The following is a 16,368-nucleotide window of genomic DNA, read 5'->3' as shown; positions in this document are numbered from 1 at the left end:
GGTAAACCTTCTTAAGTTCGACCTTAGCAGTTGCTGTCCATGGTGGAGGCGCTGAATAGGTTGATATCGACGCCTCGATGATCGATTGTGCGCTCTTTCCTTCACAGCGGTATAGGTAAAGTATTGAGAAAACAATGTTCTTTATAAAGAAGCGTTTTAGAAATAGTACAAACTGCATTTATCGGGGCTTATTGAAATACGTACATGCAGAAATAAATATGAGTATGTGTTTATAATTTAGCAAGTGTACAATCCCAAACCCTCACGGCCATAAGTGTGTTAATGTTCTCCACAACGTATGCTGATTATCCACCAGCCGTATCACATTATTGGCGTAAATCGCTCATTTGTGTAATTGGATGATTTCCTCAATAAAAGCGCAAACATGAGAGACATACCGACATTCACTATGTCGGGGAAAAAAGTCCGCAAAAAGAGATCGCCCAGCCACACTGAGGTCTTACTCAGCCCATATCCATCCCCAACAACCTCCAGAAAACTCCACCACGGCATAAAAACGAAGAGCCGCCAGCAGCTGAATTTCGGGGCTGAGGGGGTAGCTCCGTCGAGTTTGTCTTGACAAATCTGGGCCAACAAGATGCAAGAGCTGCAGAATTTGCTCCCGTGGCAGGCAAATTTTTTTTACAATGGTCTCTTCTGACATGGTAGTCAGTGGACTAAAATGTTCTCTCTTATAAAGTAGTTGACATACACTAACTGGCTCCGCGGACGCCGCCGTCTTTGATTTAAAACAAGTACTCGCTGTCTCGCTGCCATAGCTATAAAGTTTGTGTAAACTCATCTTTCTTTATATAGACTCCTAAGCCTTTTCTGTCAAATGGTTCGCCAGCTGATGTGCCTTAGGATAGTAATTAAAAAAGCTAACAACCATTAGTGTATGGAAACTTTATTAATGAAAACACTTCCATACACTGGGTGTAGGCTATAACAACTTAAGTATTTTATGTGTATAATTTTAAAGTAAAGTAAAAATGTAATTTTAATTCTAAATCAGATTTTATATTAAAAGTTCATATAAAATTTTCTATGTGTAATTAAACTGCGATGTAAAAAATCTTTTTGCGTAGTGGTGGCCACTAGCGGTATGAACCGTAAGCAGCGATAAGGTATAGCTAAGAGCGCTCCAGACCAACCTTACGAACGCATGACTTACAGAAGGTATACTTAACTAAGAAGGTTTCGGAAACCACGTATTAACGATAAGGTACTTCTTAAGGTACAACTTAAGAACGACGTAGCGTTAAGGTAGTTTCGGAGAACGCACCCCAGACCACTGTGCTGCTGCCCGAGTTTACCTGCTGAAAACTACTTGCGGATGATTTAGCTTTCAGTCCATGGAGAAAAAAAAATGTTGTAGTTCAGTGGTTTTGTGGCCACAGGGACCTTGTGAAATTAATTAAAAGAAATTTCATAATTTTTCTATTATTGTGCCCAATAGTAAAGGTGGTTCTTCAGGATGAATACATTTCCCTTTTTTTAATTATTCTTTCCCTTGGTTAAACAAGTAGAATAAATGTGCCACCATTTGCTGAGGCCATTTCACTGCTTTATACTTCTGTTGATGTCTATATTAATCTGGGGTGCGTTCTCCGATAACGTTGTCTCTTAGCGCGCTACGAATACTCAAAAGGTACACCTTAACTACAGGTATACCTTTGCTACGTGTGTTCTCCGAACTATACCTTTGGATGTTGCTTAAGGTAAACCTTCTTAAGTTCGACCTTAGCAGTTGCTGTCCATGGTGGAGGTGCTGAATAGGTTGATATTGACGCCTCGATGATCGATTGTGCGCTCTTTCCTTCACAGTGGTATAGGTAAAGTATTGAGAAAACAATATTCTTTATAAAGAAGCATTTTAGAAATAGTACAAACTGCATTTATCGGGGCTTATTGAAATAAGTACATGCAGAAATAAATACGAGTATGTGTTTATAATTTAGCAAGTGTACAATCCCAAACCCTCACGGCCATAAGTGTGTTAATGTTCTCCACAACGTATGCTGATTATCCACCAGCCGTATCACATTATTGGCGTAAATCGCTCATTTGTGTAATTGGATGATTTCCTCAATAAAAGCGCAAGCATGAGAGACATACCGACATTCACTATGTGGGGGAAAAAAGTCCGCAAAAAGAGATCGCCCAGCCACACTGAGGTCTTACTCAGCCCATATCCATCCCCAACAACCTCCAGAAAACTCCACCACGGCATAAAAACGAAGAGCCGCCAGCAGCTGAATTTCGGGGCTGAGGGGGTAGCTCCGTCGAGCTCCGTGCTGCTTCTCTTATAAAGTAGTTGACAAACTCTAACTGGCTCCGCGGACGCCGCCGTCTTTGATTTAAAACAAGTACTCGCTGTCTCGCTGCCATAGCTATAAAGTTTGTGTAAACTCATCTTTCTTTATATAGACTCCTAAGCCTTTTCTGTCAAATGGTTCGCCAGCTGATGTGCCTTAGGATAGTAATTAAAAAAGCTAACAACCATTAGTGTATGGAAACTTTATTAATGAAAACACTTCCATACACTGGGTGTAGGCTATAACAACTTAAGTATTTTATGTGTATAATTTTAAAGTAAAGTAAAAATGTAATTTTAATACTAAATCAGATTTTATATTAAATGTTCATATAAAATTTTCTATGTGTAATTAAACTGCGATGTAAAAAATCTTTTTGCGTAGTGGTGGCCACTAGCGGTATGAACCGTCAGCAGCGATAAGGTATAGCTAAGAGCGCTCCAGACCAACCTTACGAACGCATGACTTACAGAAGGTATACTTAACTAAGAAGGTTTCGGAAACCACGTATTAACGATAAGGTACTTCTTAAGGTACAACTTAAGAACGACGTAGCGTTAAGGTAGTTTCGGAGAACGCACCCCTGTACAAATCAACTTTTTTTATTTTTATAATCCTTTTTATATATTCCTTTTGTATTTAATATTTAAATATTAAAGTGGTCACATTGTGAGAAATACGTTTTTCATTTATCTTCTGAGATAAAGGAGCTCTTATGATGAAATACACTGTAACTTTAACAATCACTCATTCCCAGCCAGCTCCTAATTAAAGGGTTAGTTCACCCAAATAGCAAAATTATGTCATTAATAACTTACCCTCATGTTGTTCCAAACCCGTAAGACCTCCGTTTATCTTTGGAACACAGTTTAAGATATTTTAGATTTAGTCCGAGAGCTCTCAGTCCCTCCATTGAAACTGTATGTACGGTATACTGTCCATGGTTAGAAAGGTAATAAAAACATCATCAAAGTACTCCATGTGACATCAGATGGTCAGTTAGAATTTTTTGAAGCATCTAAAATACATTTTGGTCCAAAAATAGCAAAAACTACCACTTTATTCAGCATTGTCTTCTCTTCCGTGTCTGTTGTGAGAGAGAGTTCAAAACAAAGCAGTTTGTGATATCCGGTTCGCGAACGAATAATTCGATGTAACCGGATCTTTTTGAACCAGTTCACCAAAATCATTGAATTCAGTGACTTTAAGTTCTACAACAACGCAGCAAGATGTGTTTGTAATGGAAATATGGATGCTAAGTGCAGCTTCAAGGGGCATTTTGTTGTCATGACGACCTGACATGACTGTGACTAATTGTAAAGCACTGTGTACATAGAGCAAACTTTACTGACAGGATTTATGTAGGAAATGTGTAACAAGAAGTTACCTGTTTAAAAAGAACAACATAATTTCATTCTGGAGATTTAAACATCAAAGTAAATCTGTCCATGAGAGTTATTTGGACACAATCGCATAAAAAACACTGACGTATTGACGTGCAAAGCCTAAGTGAACTGTAAATGTCAGAGGGTTTTAGCCTGCAGGTTATTAGTTAGGATCAGCATTAAAACAATGACTCAAACCTGGTTGATCACATTAAATTCTCTGTCTTTTTCCCCCACAACTCACAGATGTTTGCCACTGTGTCAGTGTGGCTGAGCGCAGAAAGTGAATGAGTGTGTAGCACAGAGTAGTGATTTGCTCGAGTGGTTAGTGTTTATGGATGGGAGGTTTGCTAATAGGTAGGTTTGTTTTGTTTGTTGATTGTAATACAGAAAGAGAGTGCATTTCTCACTATGCTGTAAAAAGTGCTTACCTTTTAAATGGTGGTAATTCTAAGTACAGGGTGATGGACCGAAGGAGAAGATCAGCAAAGTGAAGGTTTGTGGCATTTATGAAACACTTTTCAATCCTTGTAGAGTTATTATGGCTGGAGTTTGGGGAATTGGGGTCTCATAAAGTGTGAAAATCATAGAGGTAATTCATGAATGCGCAGATAATGGTGCTCTCTCAGTGATAATACACAAATCTAACTGCAAGCTGTGTTCTCTCATTGAAATGTTATGGACATGCGCATGCACACACACAACCGTCTCCTCAGTCTCAGCGGCAGTCTCCACGCCAGCTTTAGATTGAAAATGTGCCATCATTTCATTCTTGTCGGATGCGAAAGGTCATCACTCTGATTCGCTGCATGTTTCGAGACTTTTTTTCATTTCCTAACCTATTCCTCGCTCCTCAGCAGCTCTTTGCAAAATTGTGGTCTAATGACTCACCTCTTCTGTTTTGGTGGTATTGCCATTGTTAGAGCTTCACCCCAAAAAGCAATATCATTCACAAAGGGATATTGAATTGAGATCAAAGAACACACAGATGTTTCTTAAGGTTAGTCTCTATGGTCTCACTATAGCCACTATATAGGTGAAAGTATCACTTACTTCTATTAGAACAATAATTTAAAAGTGGGAAAGAGAGAGGCTCTTAACTGTAACACCGTAATTGTTTAGTCTGTGAAGTGATTTGTGTTTCAATGCTGAAATGTATTTTTCATTTCCGTATGCAGAGACTTTCTTAGTTTATTTAGCAATAATTTACTGTAAGCTGCACATGGCATTTAACTCATTAAAATGTGAATACATTGCACTTGTAGTGCTTTAAAAATGTTGTTCAGTTTGAGCTGTTTGACTTGTCTGCTTATGGCTCAATGATGTGGGTTTGGACAATATAGCCATTTCGTAAAAGCATAGTTAGCCAACTCTTAGTTCTCTCAATACCAACATTTGGTGTTTCCCGAATCCATATTTTTAAACAGTTGCAAACAGCATTGCAAAGCTGTGTGACTGGAATTACAGCTTTCGACCATAGTTTCCTGTTAGTATGGATCATGCACTGGAGCAAAATAAACAAGCTAACATGTAGTACAATCTATAACTTTAATTCCATTAATATACAAATTTCATTCTATCTGACTGACAATTTATAACTTCATTGGAACAAATTGGAATCATGTAAAAATTCTGGGAGTATTTTAACATGCAGAGACGGCTATAAGTGATCCATTTTTCTTAAAGTGTAAACAGCATGCAACTTTGGCTTGTGTCGCAAGTCTGACACAAATACTCTCATGGAAATTCATAACTGTATTCAAATAAATCTTTTATTTTTTTATGATATCCATTTAGTCTGACCTATTGCGGGCAGGGAATGTGTTATAGAATGTATGCTTTAAAGTCATTATTTTTGCAATTCTGTTTCAGTGACTCCGGTGGCTATTCAATAACACACTTCACCTTTAAGTATCATATCTCATCGTTTAGTTAAGGAAATCCTGCATGTGCTGTGGACTGCAATCATGCTCCATAATCAGAGAGCCAGTGGCACACAAAATGTAACAACGTGACTTTATGGTTATAAATGTTGTAGTGTCTCTCTGCATGTGTGTTTGTGTGTGTTGTTATTTGTGCATGTCCTGATGGATAGACTAGATGACAGAGTCAGTCCTCACATCCTGCACACCCTTTGCTCTAATCATAGCCTCCCTCTCTGAAAAGATCACGGCTCTGACCACCAGCCCTTTCCAAAACCACACAATAACACTCCAGCTAAAGCCTGGCCTCTTATCAGCCTGGTATTTCCCGATAGAGGACAGCGTGATGAAGAAAGGTTCACTTCTTGAAGGAATGATGGAATAGAGCACTGATGGCTAGTTGAGATCATATGTTTTTATTTTCTCTCATTGAGCAAGTGCTTTGAATCGTGTGAGGCTTTAACAGGAAAATTACATCTGCCATCTGAATGGGAGCACCACTTTTTTTGTGTGATTCAGAGGGTATGTGATTAATATTATTTATCAATACCATATTAGTTTCTGTAGACTTGAAATTTATATAGACAGTCTAAATATCTCATAAAAATCATCTCTCATCTCTCTAAAAATCATTCTAATTTGGTGATTTGGTGCTCAACGAAAAATTTTCTAATAACATTTCATTTGTGCTGCTTCGTGTTTTTGTTGAAACCATTTTTCAAGGTTCTCTGATGAGTACAGAGAACAACACTGATTTTAAAAAAAAACCTGTTGTAACAACATAGATGTACTGTCACTTTTGATGAATTTGTTTCGTCCTTGCTTGAATAAAAGTATTTAGAAAAGCTCTTACTGAATTTAAACTTTTGAATGGTAGTGTATCATCCTATATTAATATTACATTTGGGAGTTTTACATTTAGAGTACTGTTTTTTAATGCTCACTTACAGCAAATGCAACTTATTTGAAACACAGGTTATTATAATATTTAGCAAACTTAAAACGAACATCCATTTTTCATCCTGTGCATTATGATTGTGTAGTCAACCCTGTAACGTGTATAGAAGCATCTTTTCTCTGTATCTTAATGTGCAAAGCATTGCTTGAAAAGACTAAGTATTGTTGAGTATGTGTGTGTAGTGATATCACAGTGACACTTTTGTTTTTTTTCCCACTTTGTCTCTCTTAGGGAGCTCCTGGGTCAAGACTTTACTGAAACTCACTATGAGAATGGCCTGCCTGTCACTCAAATCAACAATCACACTGTAAGTAGGACTAAGGCATCTATGTGTGTGTGTATGTGTCTGTCTGTCTCTGTGTGTGTCTTTGTTCCGCTCTGCTTTTCTCAGTTCTCATATTTCAGTTTCTTTGTGTTTTATTTACTTGACCTTTAAAGCTTGATTTATATTTTTACAACAGAATGTTAAAAACATAAATGTTAGCTTAGTATTTCAATTAAACTCATTTGTTTAGTGTGATTAATTATAAAAAATAAATAATAAATAAAAATAAAAAAACATGATAATTTAAAATACATTCCTGTGGACTGTAAGCCAGTAATGGGCTCAATGTTATAGATATAAAAAACATCATTATATTGTAACGTTTTCAACTGCCGCAATAATTAAATGTCTTAGAATTATCACTATTCTAAGACATTAAATTATTTAATGAGTATATCATGTAATGAGCCATGTGCTGTGTCATGAGCAGTTAAATGAAAAAAAAATAATAATAAAGATAACAGATTGATACAGTAGCCCTAATTCATAAATAATTTGTTTAGGAATGTATCTTACAAAACAAATCTCAGTCCTATCAACCCCATCCCAAAAAAAAAAAATATTGTAATCATTATTGTAATGCATTTCACTTAGCAATGTAAAAATGTTTCTCTTCGTACTCATATTTATTTATATTTTACTTACTCTAATACAGTAATTTTTACTTCATAAAAAACTGCAATATAACTGCAAGTTTTTAGAGTATGTTGTGCTATCTCTGTCTTTCTCACATGTGAGAATATGAGAAAGCCTATTACTGTACTTGAACACTCAAATCACAAATAAACACCCTTATACAATATAGACAGTAAACAGTCTAAAGCTGCCAGTAGGGATATTTTTGTCATGAATAATTCTTTCCTTATTTCAATTCCAGCAAAACATTCAGTTAATGGGCAAAGAAGACTCTGGAGGTTCCATCGCTATATATTTTAGCTGCAGAAGGCAGATTTTACACAGATAATTTATTGCTAAGTCTTGCAGAAAGTTGTGCTTCCGTTAAATGTGGTTGAGATGTGAAGTGCCGGGTTCAATCTAGGACGAGAGCGACTCGATTTCAAAAAGTGTGACTCAGAATATAAGACAAAATTGCTAGATTTTTCACGCTGTCTGTTCAGTGCAAAACAGTCTTGTTTTGCTCCACGCATCCCCGAAATCCGACTTATTGATCAGCCAGGGAAGGATACAAAACCACAAGTGAATTTCTTCAGCCGTAAACTGCCTTTTAAGGATCCCAAATCCACTTGCAGTCCCTGCACAAGCTCTGATCTTTGTAATTGTGTTTCCATCACTTGACAAGGGTTGATGGGAGTGAAGTCACACCCCTGATTATTTTTGAGCGCTTTTAACAGCTTTCAGCTGCCCCGTTGAGTGAGCAGCACAGGATAGGCATACACAAGGGCGTAACTTTGGGTCTACCATTGGGGGGTTAAACTCGCTGCATATTTATTTATTTATTAATTTATTGTATTATTTTCTTGTGTAAAAGGTAACATGCTAATTTGCATAATTTAATTATGCAATCCCCCCCAAAACGGGTGACTGTATTGGAGCAAACAGCAGTTACAATTCAGTGACATTGGTTCTACACAGTCCCTGGCACCCTCTGGCTTTACCTCATAGGACACTGGCAAACGAACATCTAGCTAGCCAACTCCAGTCAACAAAACAAATCATCAGCTAACTCAGTGTTTCTCAAACTTTTCTGCCATTCCCCACTTCAGAGGTAGGAAAGGGTTCCGAGCCCCACCTGCCCCCAATCACCCCAACAAAATGTTAATAAACTAGGCTTTAAGTTTAACTGTTAAAATGTATTTTATTAACATCACATTTTAAAAACTTAACATCAAATAACAGCATTAAAAAATTTCAAATAAAGAAAATGAAAGTGCAATTATATTATCACTTTGCATGAAATAAGACTCAAAATTAGATTAAAAAATAATAATAATTGTGTTTGCATTTAGCTTCTGATAACATCAATACAAGTGTGGACTAACATTAACCTAGTTGTGCTTTGATTCATTTTGACACTTTGCAAAATCCATGCAAAAAGAACAACAAAAAAACAAACAAACAAACAAAAATAAAAATAATCTCAAATTGAACCAGAGGTGGTAAATTCCTAATAATGTACGTATTTTTTTAGGTATTTTAATAAGATAGATACCTAAAATACGTTGCGCATACAGCTCAAGTAATGCGATCGTTATAAAGGTGTTTGAACAACAAAACACATCCACTTGCACATATTTGACAATCGGAATATCAGATATATCCTGCTATAGCTAACACATTTGTGAAATTTTGAATAAAAAAGGAAATAAAAGCAGATCATCAGTCATTCAGCACTATTGTGGCTACGGTGTGACAAGCAATGAATGGCGCGTCTCCATGGGAACCATAAAGCGATACTACGATCAATAACGGTAGCCTTGAAATACTTTTAAACTTACGTGTGAAGAGGTTAAGTAACGTCAAGGCTTACATTTAAATGTGTCTTTGTTTTGAGTGTATGGTCAATAAATAACGGAATTTAAAAGATGGGCACAAAACCTGTTTGTCATGTTTCTATTCCCCACACTTTGAGAAACGCTGAGCTAACTTAACAGCTAACTTAAGGGTACCTCCGTTTGGTCAGGATTTTTCGTTTTTCTTTTTTTTTTCTTTTTTCTTTTTTTTTGGCTGGTGTCGACAAACAATAAAAAATCGTTGTCTGGCTGCCTTTCAGTGTCCTTTTCATCTTTCCGTCAGCTTTCTCCAACCATTCATCCCATCGACTGCGCAAAATAGTGAACAAACTTGGTACAGAAAGCGGGTTGGGTAATACCAGAGACTTTGGTAATACCAAATCGGTGCGGTGGGCGGGGGGTACATTACAGATTATTTAAAATATGATACTATCTTTATTGCTGGCAAATGAAATATTTCATATCTATTTTAATCTGAATGATGTGATGATATTGGGGGGGTTATATTAGCTGGATCTGATTTTTGGGGGGGTCATGACCCCCGTAACCCCCGTGCAAATTACGCGCATGGGCATACAGCTCACCATTGGGTGCTAACACACAAAGAGCTTTTATAGGGAATGAGCACTTCGCTTTAGTTACCACAGAGATCACAGCACCCCTCTCGCTCCCTGTTGTGATAGACGTGGTAATTCAATCTAGGGAAAATCACTGAGGATTTCTCCCTCTTTCTGTCTTTCTTTTGACAACCAGCATCTGAAAAGAAAAATATGACAGAAGGGACTGATCCCTAAGCCAGCTGGCTAACCGTGCATTACAATCAGGTTGGGATTTTTCCCCTTTAGTAACACCACACACACACACACACACACACACACACACACACACACACACACACACACACACACACACACACACACACACACACACACACACACACACACACACACACACTCAAAGAGGTTTAAGTAGCATTGTATTTATAACTTCATGGAAAAAAAGTATGAAAGAAAATCTAATATTCATGAGTCCTTCAGTGGGAAGATTAAACTGTCAGTATCCAGGCTTCACATTATAGCAAATCAGTTTAATGTCTTAGTTCCAGTTATTGGAAATGAAAATATTTCCTATGGTGGTATGAAATGATGGCATGTAGAATGGATCTGTGAATAAATGGGGTGCAATTTTGATCTACTGACTACAATAGAGACAAAGAGAAAGCACTGACAGGAAGAAGTGGAAGTACTGCTGCAGATTTCAATCACAACACCCACACACACTCTTAGTACTGTAATAGGTAATCCGGGTACTTTTCTCCTAATGTTTTATGAATTCTATGAATTTGCACATACTACTTATTTCACATACTGTTTTTCACTTACTATATAGTAGAGAAGTAGATATATTTTGGAAGCAGGGATTGTCAAAAGCGTTGATTTGTGTCTGTCGTGCTTGACCATCCTTCTTTTGCTTCCTGTCTGTTCAATAAATGAACTAATTTCACGGTCTGACCGTTCATATAAGCCTTTTGAATAGCTGAAAGAATATCACTTAAACGTAGTTTGGATTGGTTTCAGAAGAGTTAAATGGAGCGATTATTTTCCAAATGTTAACTGTAAACTCCTGAGGGAGGTTTTTTGGGGGCGCAATCAAAAAGAAGCAGACTAATTAAGTCCAATAAACCTGAAAGCTAAAAATGTAACAAATGTAATTGTGATTTACAGATGTAGTATTTTTACTAGTAGATAGATGTTCCATTAACTCGGTTTTGCCCATTTTATGAACAACATTAACTCCGTAGCCTGTCTTATATCGTTTTTCTTTGCCCTGCCTCCAGTAATCTCTTTCTCTCCTTCCATCTCCAGGATCATTGCTTCTATCACGGGAGGGTCAAAGGTCACGCTGACTCTTGGGTCGCTCTGAGCACATGTTTGGGAATGAGGTATGTCATGTCTTGCGTAATTGGATTCTCTTCAGACACAATACGCTCATTTCATTCGGTCACATGTCTTAGGAAGGCTAAAATGTCACACAGTTTAGTGTGTTAAGGATGTACACTGCTTGATTGTAGGAGCATCCTGTGGGTCTCATTGTATGACTGTTTTTCAGTTGTGTGAATAAGATTTTGTGAGCAAGTATTTGTTTCTGGGTTTGCATGGATGTATGAAAGTAAAAAATGCTCAATAGAGAGAAAGAAAATCTAGATGATACTCTTCATTTGTGCTTGCAAAAAGTAGGCTGACTTTAATTTTGCATATGCAGCACAATTCTGTGTGCTTAATTTGTGAAAAGGAGAATATTTTGGCCAGGTTATTGAATTTAAGCACTGATGACTAATGCTGTGGCCCTACCAGAATGTAAATAGTTTGTTGTGCTCAGTCCTCATTCAGCCCTGAAAGCTTTGCTCTACTTATAAACAATATCCAAAAACAACCTTGAAACTGCATCTGCCCCTGTCTGTTCCTGCTGAATTTAAAGCTAATGCCTATAGAGATACAGTACAAACTAAACATCTAGTTTTTCATCTGTCTTTGAAACATACACAAGTGAATCTTTTCCAAGTTTTACAAACCAGGTGCAAAAGTTTTGCCATGGTGTTAAATTAAGGATTATTTATATTTTACCACACATTTATGTTACTGGTAATATAACATGTTTAATATTCTTTAAAGTTGAATTATTTATTATACATATGGTTATATATAGTCATTGCTACATTATATAACCATTAGTTTGTACACCTCATATATATATATATATATATATATATATATGCTTTTTAAAAGTCTGAGGTAAGTAAGATCTTATTTTATTTTATTTATTTATTTTCCTAAAGAAATTAATACTTATATTTGGCAAGGACATGGTGAAGACATTTTTTTTTATTTTATTTTAATATAAAATGATCCAAAATATTTCTCTTTCAAAATAAAGAGTGTTAATTTGAACTTTCTGTTCATCAAAGAATCATGAAACAAACTGTTTCCACAAAAAAAATATGAAGCAGCACTTTTGTTTTCAGCAATTATAATAATTACAATTGTAGCATGAAGACTGAATGCTGCAGAAAACTGAGTTTTGCCATTACCGGAATAAATATAATACAATAAATTGTGATACTATTACTGTTATAAAGTAGTATCAGGAAAAAAAAGAAAACCGTTAAAAACATTTAAAAACAGTTTCAATAACTTGAAATACCAAAGATGTATTGGCCACATAATTGGTTAAATGTGGCCAGAGGATAAATGAAGCTGTCATTTACAGTAAAATTGTGTGAAATCAGAGAGCATCAGTCAGGGTAGTTGTGGGATGAAACAACGTTCCCTAAAGTGTGTTTGCTTTCATTGCTGATCATTCAGTGCACATACTCTATGAGAGCAGTCACTCTTTTGACATACAGAGTTTATATTGAGTTGATGAGCCAGTTATATGAAAATAACAGTGTTTTAAGGGCAAAGCCGTGGAGAGTCTGTCTCTATATATTGCCAAAGGTCTTGCATGTCTTATGAAGACAGATGAAGTCATTGAACAGCTGCTGAAAGATTTTGCACGAGCAAACATAATAAGCACTGTATGTTTTCATATTGCATTTCCTTAAGGCAACTTTTGTGTTTCTTTACCCTCAGCTTAACAGAGGTCATGCGTTGATGTGTGACATAGTCTGTAGTTAATAGAGGCATCAGTCCATTTAAACAGTAACTTAAAGTAATGTAGTTGATTGTTTTTGTATTTTTATTGTTAAATATTTATTTCATTCTTTATTATTTCATAAATATGAAATCCCGCCCATTTTCGCTGTTTTGGTGTCGGGAACTATTATAAACACATACCTTGAGTTATTTCTGCTTAGCTGTTGTCAACTTGTGGAAAATGACAATCCTCATTTTGAAGATAATAATCGGATGCCCTGGGGAATAAGCAAAGGGTTTTGTGACTAAATGGAGTTGGACCAGTTGTGAAAAATGTCCATTAACCATAAATCTCAAGAGTAAAACAAATTCATAATACAACTAATGAAAACCAATTCAACACTGGAATTACTTTGGAACAATGGTTTTATTTTATCTTTTTATATTTAGTAAAACTTTTGAAACATTCTGTTTATATATGCATACATTAGTACTTCTGCCAGTGATGCATTGCTGACGATGAAAGCTCTCGTTCTTAATTGATAAATACACTACCACTCACTCACCAAGGCTGAATTGCTTTTATTGTATTATTGCAATTTATAATATTTTAAAATGTAATTTATTCCTGTGATAGTGAAGCAGAATTTTCAGCAGACATTAGTCTAGTATTCATCCTACTGTCACAGTTATATTCTGTTAGTTTAGTTCATGGACATTTAGTTTGTAATTCATCAGTTCCATTTTTCCTTTGTTGGTTTTCCTGGTTTCTGTGGTCACTGTCATTATTAGTTTGATCTGTTCAGTTGTGTTTGATTAATTATCTATTGTGGTTGCATTATTAAATTGTACCCTATACCTGCATTCTTTGTCCAGTCATGAATCATGAATTTACATATTATTGGAATGTACTATTAAACTTTGTTTGAAACTTTATTCCTCTGTCTTCATCTGAACCCACATCATATGGAAAAATGCAAATTGAGGACACATCATAGGCACAAAGGGGGGGGGGACTTGAGAACACCAGCCTGAAACCTGAAATGTCTAATGGGTCACCCTGCAGTCTCATGGACTTTATTTTTAATATATTTTCCAAATGTACTATTTGAAAAGGTTTTTACAGATGTCAAATTTAGAGTGTGTTCTGGGAGATCTCAAATCCAGCAGCATTTCAGCAGCACTTTTGATCCCGATTAGTTAATGCATAACTACTTAATGCTGTTAACTATACTGAGGCTAAAAAAAGGATCACGAAACATTAAAATTCTACTCTAAATGAAAATGAACTCATAGATATGGACATCTCTTTTACTAACATTCTTTTATAGTACTAGGAAGGGCAAAACCTTGGGAAAAAAAACACCCTTACATGAATAGTTCACCGAAAATACTGCCATCATTTACTCAACTTCATGTTGTTCCAACCCCCTATGACTTTCTGGGATTTTTGCCAATACAATGAAAGTCAATGGGGTCCAAAATAAAATGAAACAAAATCATACAGGTTTGAAACCACTGGAGGGTGAGTAAATGATTGACAATTGACAGAACTTTAACAAGAGATCATTTGAGCTAACATTACTCCCATTTCCTTCTGCAGAGGTTTGATCGTCTTGAACTCAAATGATACATACTACTTGGAGCCAGTCAGAGGCCAGGAGGTTCTCCACCACACTTTCTATCGCACTGAAGACCTGTCGATCAAAACTGGCACCTGTGGACACAGCCATCAGATTGGACACATCAGCCTGTTCACTAGTCTTAAACCTTTGCATCAAAGGGTCAGTCAAAAAATTACATTTTCATTTATGGTGTCTTCTATGTCATCATTTAAAATCTCATAAAAATTAAGAGACTTGGTAATAAATGTTGATTTTTACAGTATATTTCACTTAAATAGAAGTCATGCAAAAAGTCTATTCAATCAGTCTTTTCCACAAATGAAAAAAAAATCTAATTTTGTAAAGCAGCTCTCACTAGATTGTAAGCATACTGTAATAGTCATTTGGGAAATAACAGTCAGTCATTACCATCACTATTCAGTGTGTCTAAGTCTCTATTTCTGATCTCATGAGTAGATTGTGTGTGATGTCGGAAGAAATTTCTCTCTCACAAATGCAAACATGTTTTTTTTTCCTCCAATCTATAATGTCTAGATAGGCCACTTATGAAAAAGAACATTGAGGTCTGACGAAAAGCTGTTGTGATGCATTCAGTGCATCAGTAATTTAATTTGTCCCCACAATGCGCTGCTGAAAGAAAAGTGTGTTTTGTCTCATTACAGTAGAGAAATAAAGCCACCCTAAGCCCAGGTTAAGTGTTCAGACTGATGAAGTGCATAATATGGGCTTATTACAAAACTCTTGAGGATCATTAGCAGGAGTTGGGAGCCGTTCTTCTGCTATTGTTCTGCTTGCACTTGCTTTCTCATTAAAGCAGAGCAGAAGAGACTTCTAACTGGCCTGCTGTTTACAAATGAAAATAAGAGGGTCCATAAATTAGTAAACAGTGTGGACTAATGTGCTTGCTCATCAGTGATGTATTCCTGATACAATTGGATTACAAAGTTTCTGAATTTTGAGGTTCATATACTGTAGTACAGTATGTCTCTGTATACCTTTGAGTCTTTAAATATCACAAATTCATTCAATTTCCAAAAATCCCTATAGCTAGTAGGCATCAGACATGGGGACTTGTGACTTGGTGACTTGGACTCGAGTCGACTCGAGTCGCTATTTTTATGACTTGTGACTTGACTTGACAAAAAATAAAATACTTGAGACTTGACTCGGACTTGGAAGTTAAAGACTCGGGACTTGACTTGACTTGAGACAGGATGACTTGAATGACTTGAGTGTTAATCACATTATGTTTTCAGTTTGAATATAAAATATATAAATTATTAAAATAAAATAAAATTGATTACTCAGCTGGAGCGCAGGCTGAGAATCGCGTTGTCATGTCATGACATCATCAGTCATGCCCTCTCTACCTTACGCAGACCACGCCCACTTAGATCAGATATCACATCAACATCTCAGCTTGAGGGGTACTGAGGGTCATCGCTTTTGTCGTCAATAATTCGCGCCTAAAAACGCGTGGAAATCGCTAGTCGCGCCGCTGTCTCACGGCGCTGATCCACTTGTCCGTGCGACACTTCTGTCGCGCCGCGCTCCACTATATTCCTATGGGTGACGTCACGCGACTTTGTCGCACCCGCAAAGCATTCCGGGAAGGCGGCGCTTCATTTGAAAAAGTGCTGCGCGTCAAAAAGCTGGCCGATGCCCATCTTTATGCAAATGAAGTCCGTCAAACGCGGCGCGTCTATCCAATAGAAGTAGAGCATATGGAGAC

The 16,368-nt window shown here is 36.6% G+C and overlaps 1 protein-coding gene across 1 annotated transcript in view; it reads left to right on the top strand.

The window, feature by feature from the left end:
• The window catches only part of LOC132109358 (disintegrin and metalloproteinase domain-containing protein 33-like), a 110,755-nt gene that overhangs the window by 56,019 nt on the left and 38,368 nt on the right, over positions 1 to 16,368 (top strand). Inside the window, exons 4-6 of the mRNA XM_059515383.1 lie at positions 6,815 to 6,890; positions 11,245 to 11,321; positions 14,615 to 14,795. Coding sequence (XP_059371366.1) covers positions 6,815 to 6,890; positions 11,245 to 11,321; positions 14,615 to 14,795 — 334 coding nt within the window. The remainder of the gene's footprint in view (positions 1 to 6,814; positions 6,891 to 11,244; positions 11,322 to 14,614; positions 14,796 to 16,368) is intronic.

Source organism: Carassius carassius, chromosome 2, assembly GCF_963082965.1.
Source record: "Carassius carassius chromosome 2, fCarCar2.1, whole genome shotgun sequence".
NCBI lineage: Eukaryota > Metazoa > Chordata > Actinopteri > Cypriniformes > Cyprinidae > Carassius > Carassius carassius.
This window is presented reverse-complemented; position numbering and strand designations above follow the sequence as displayed.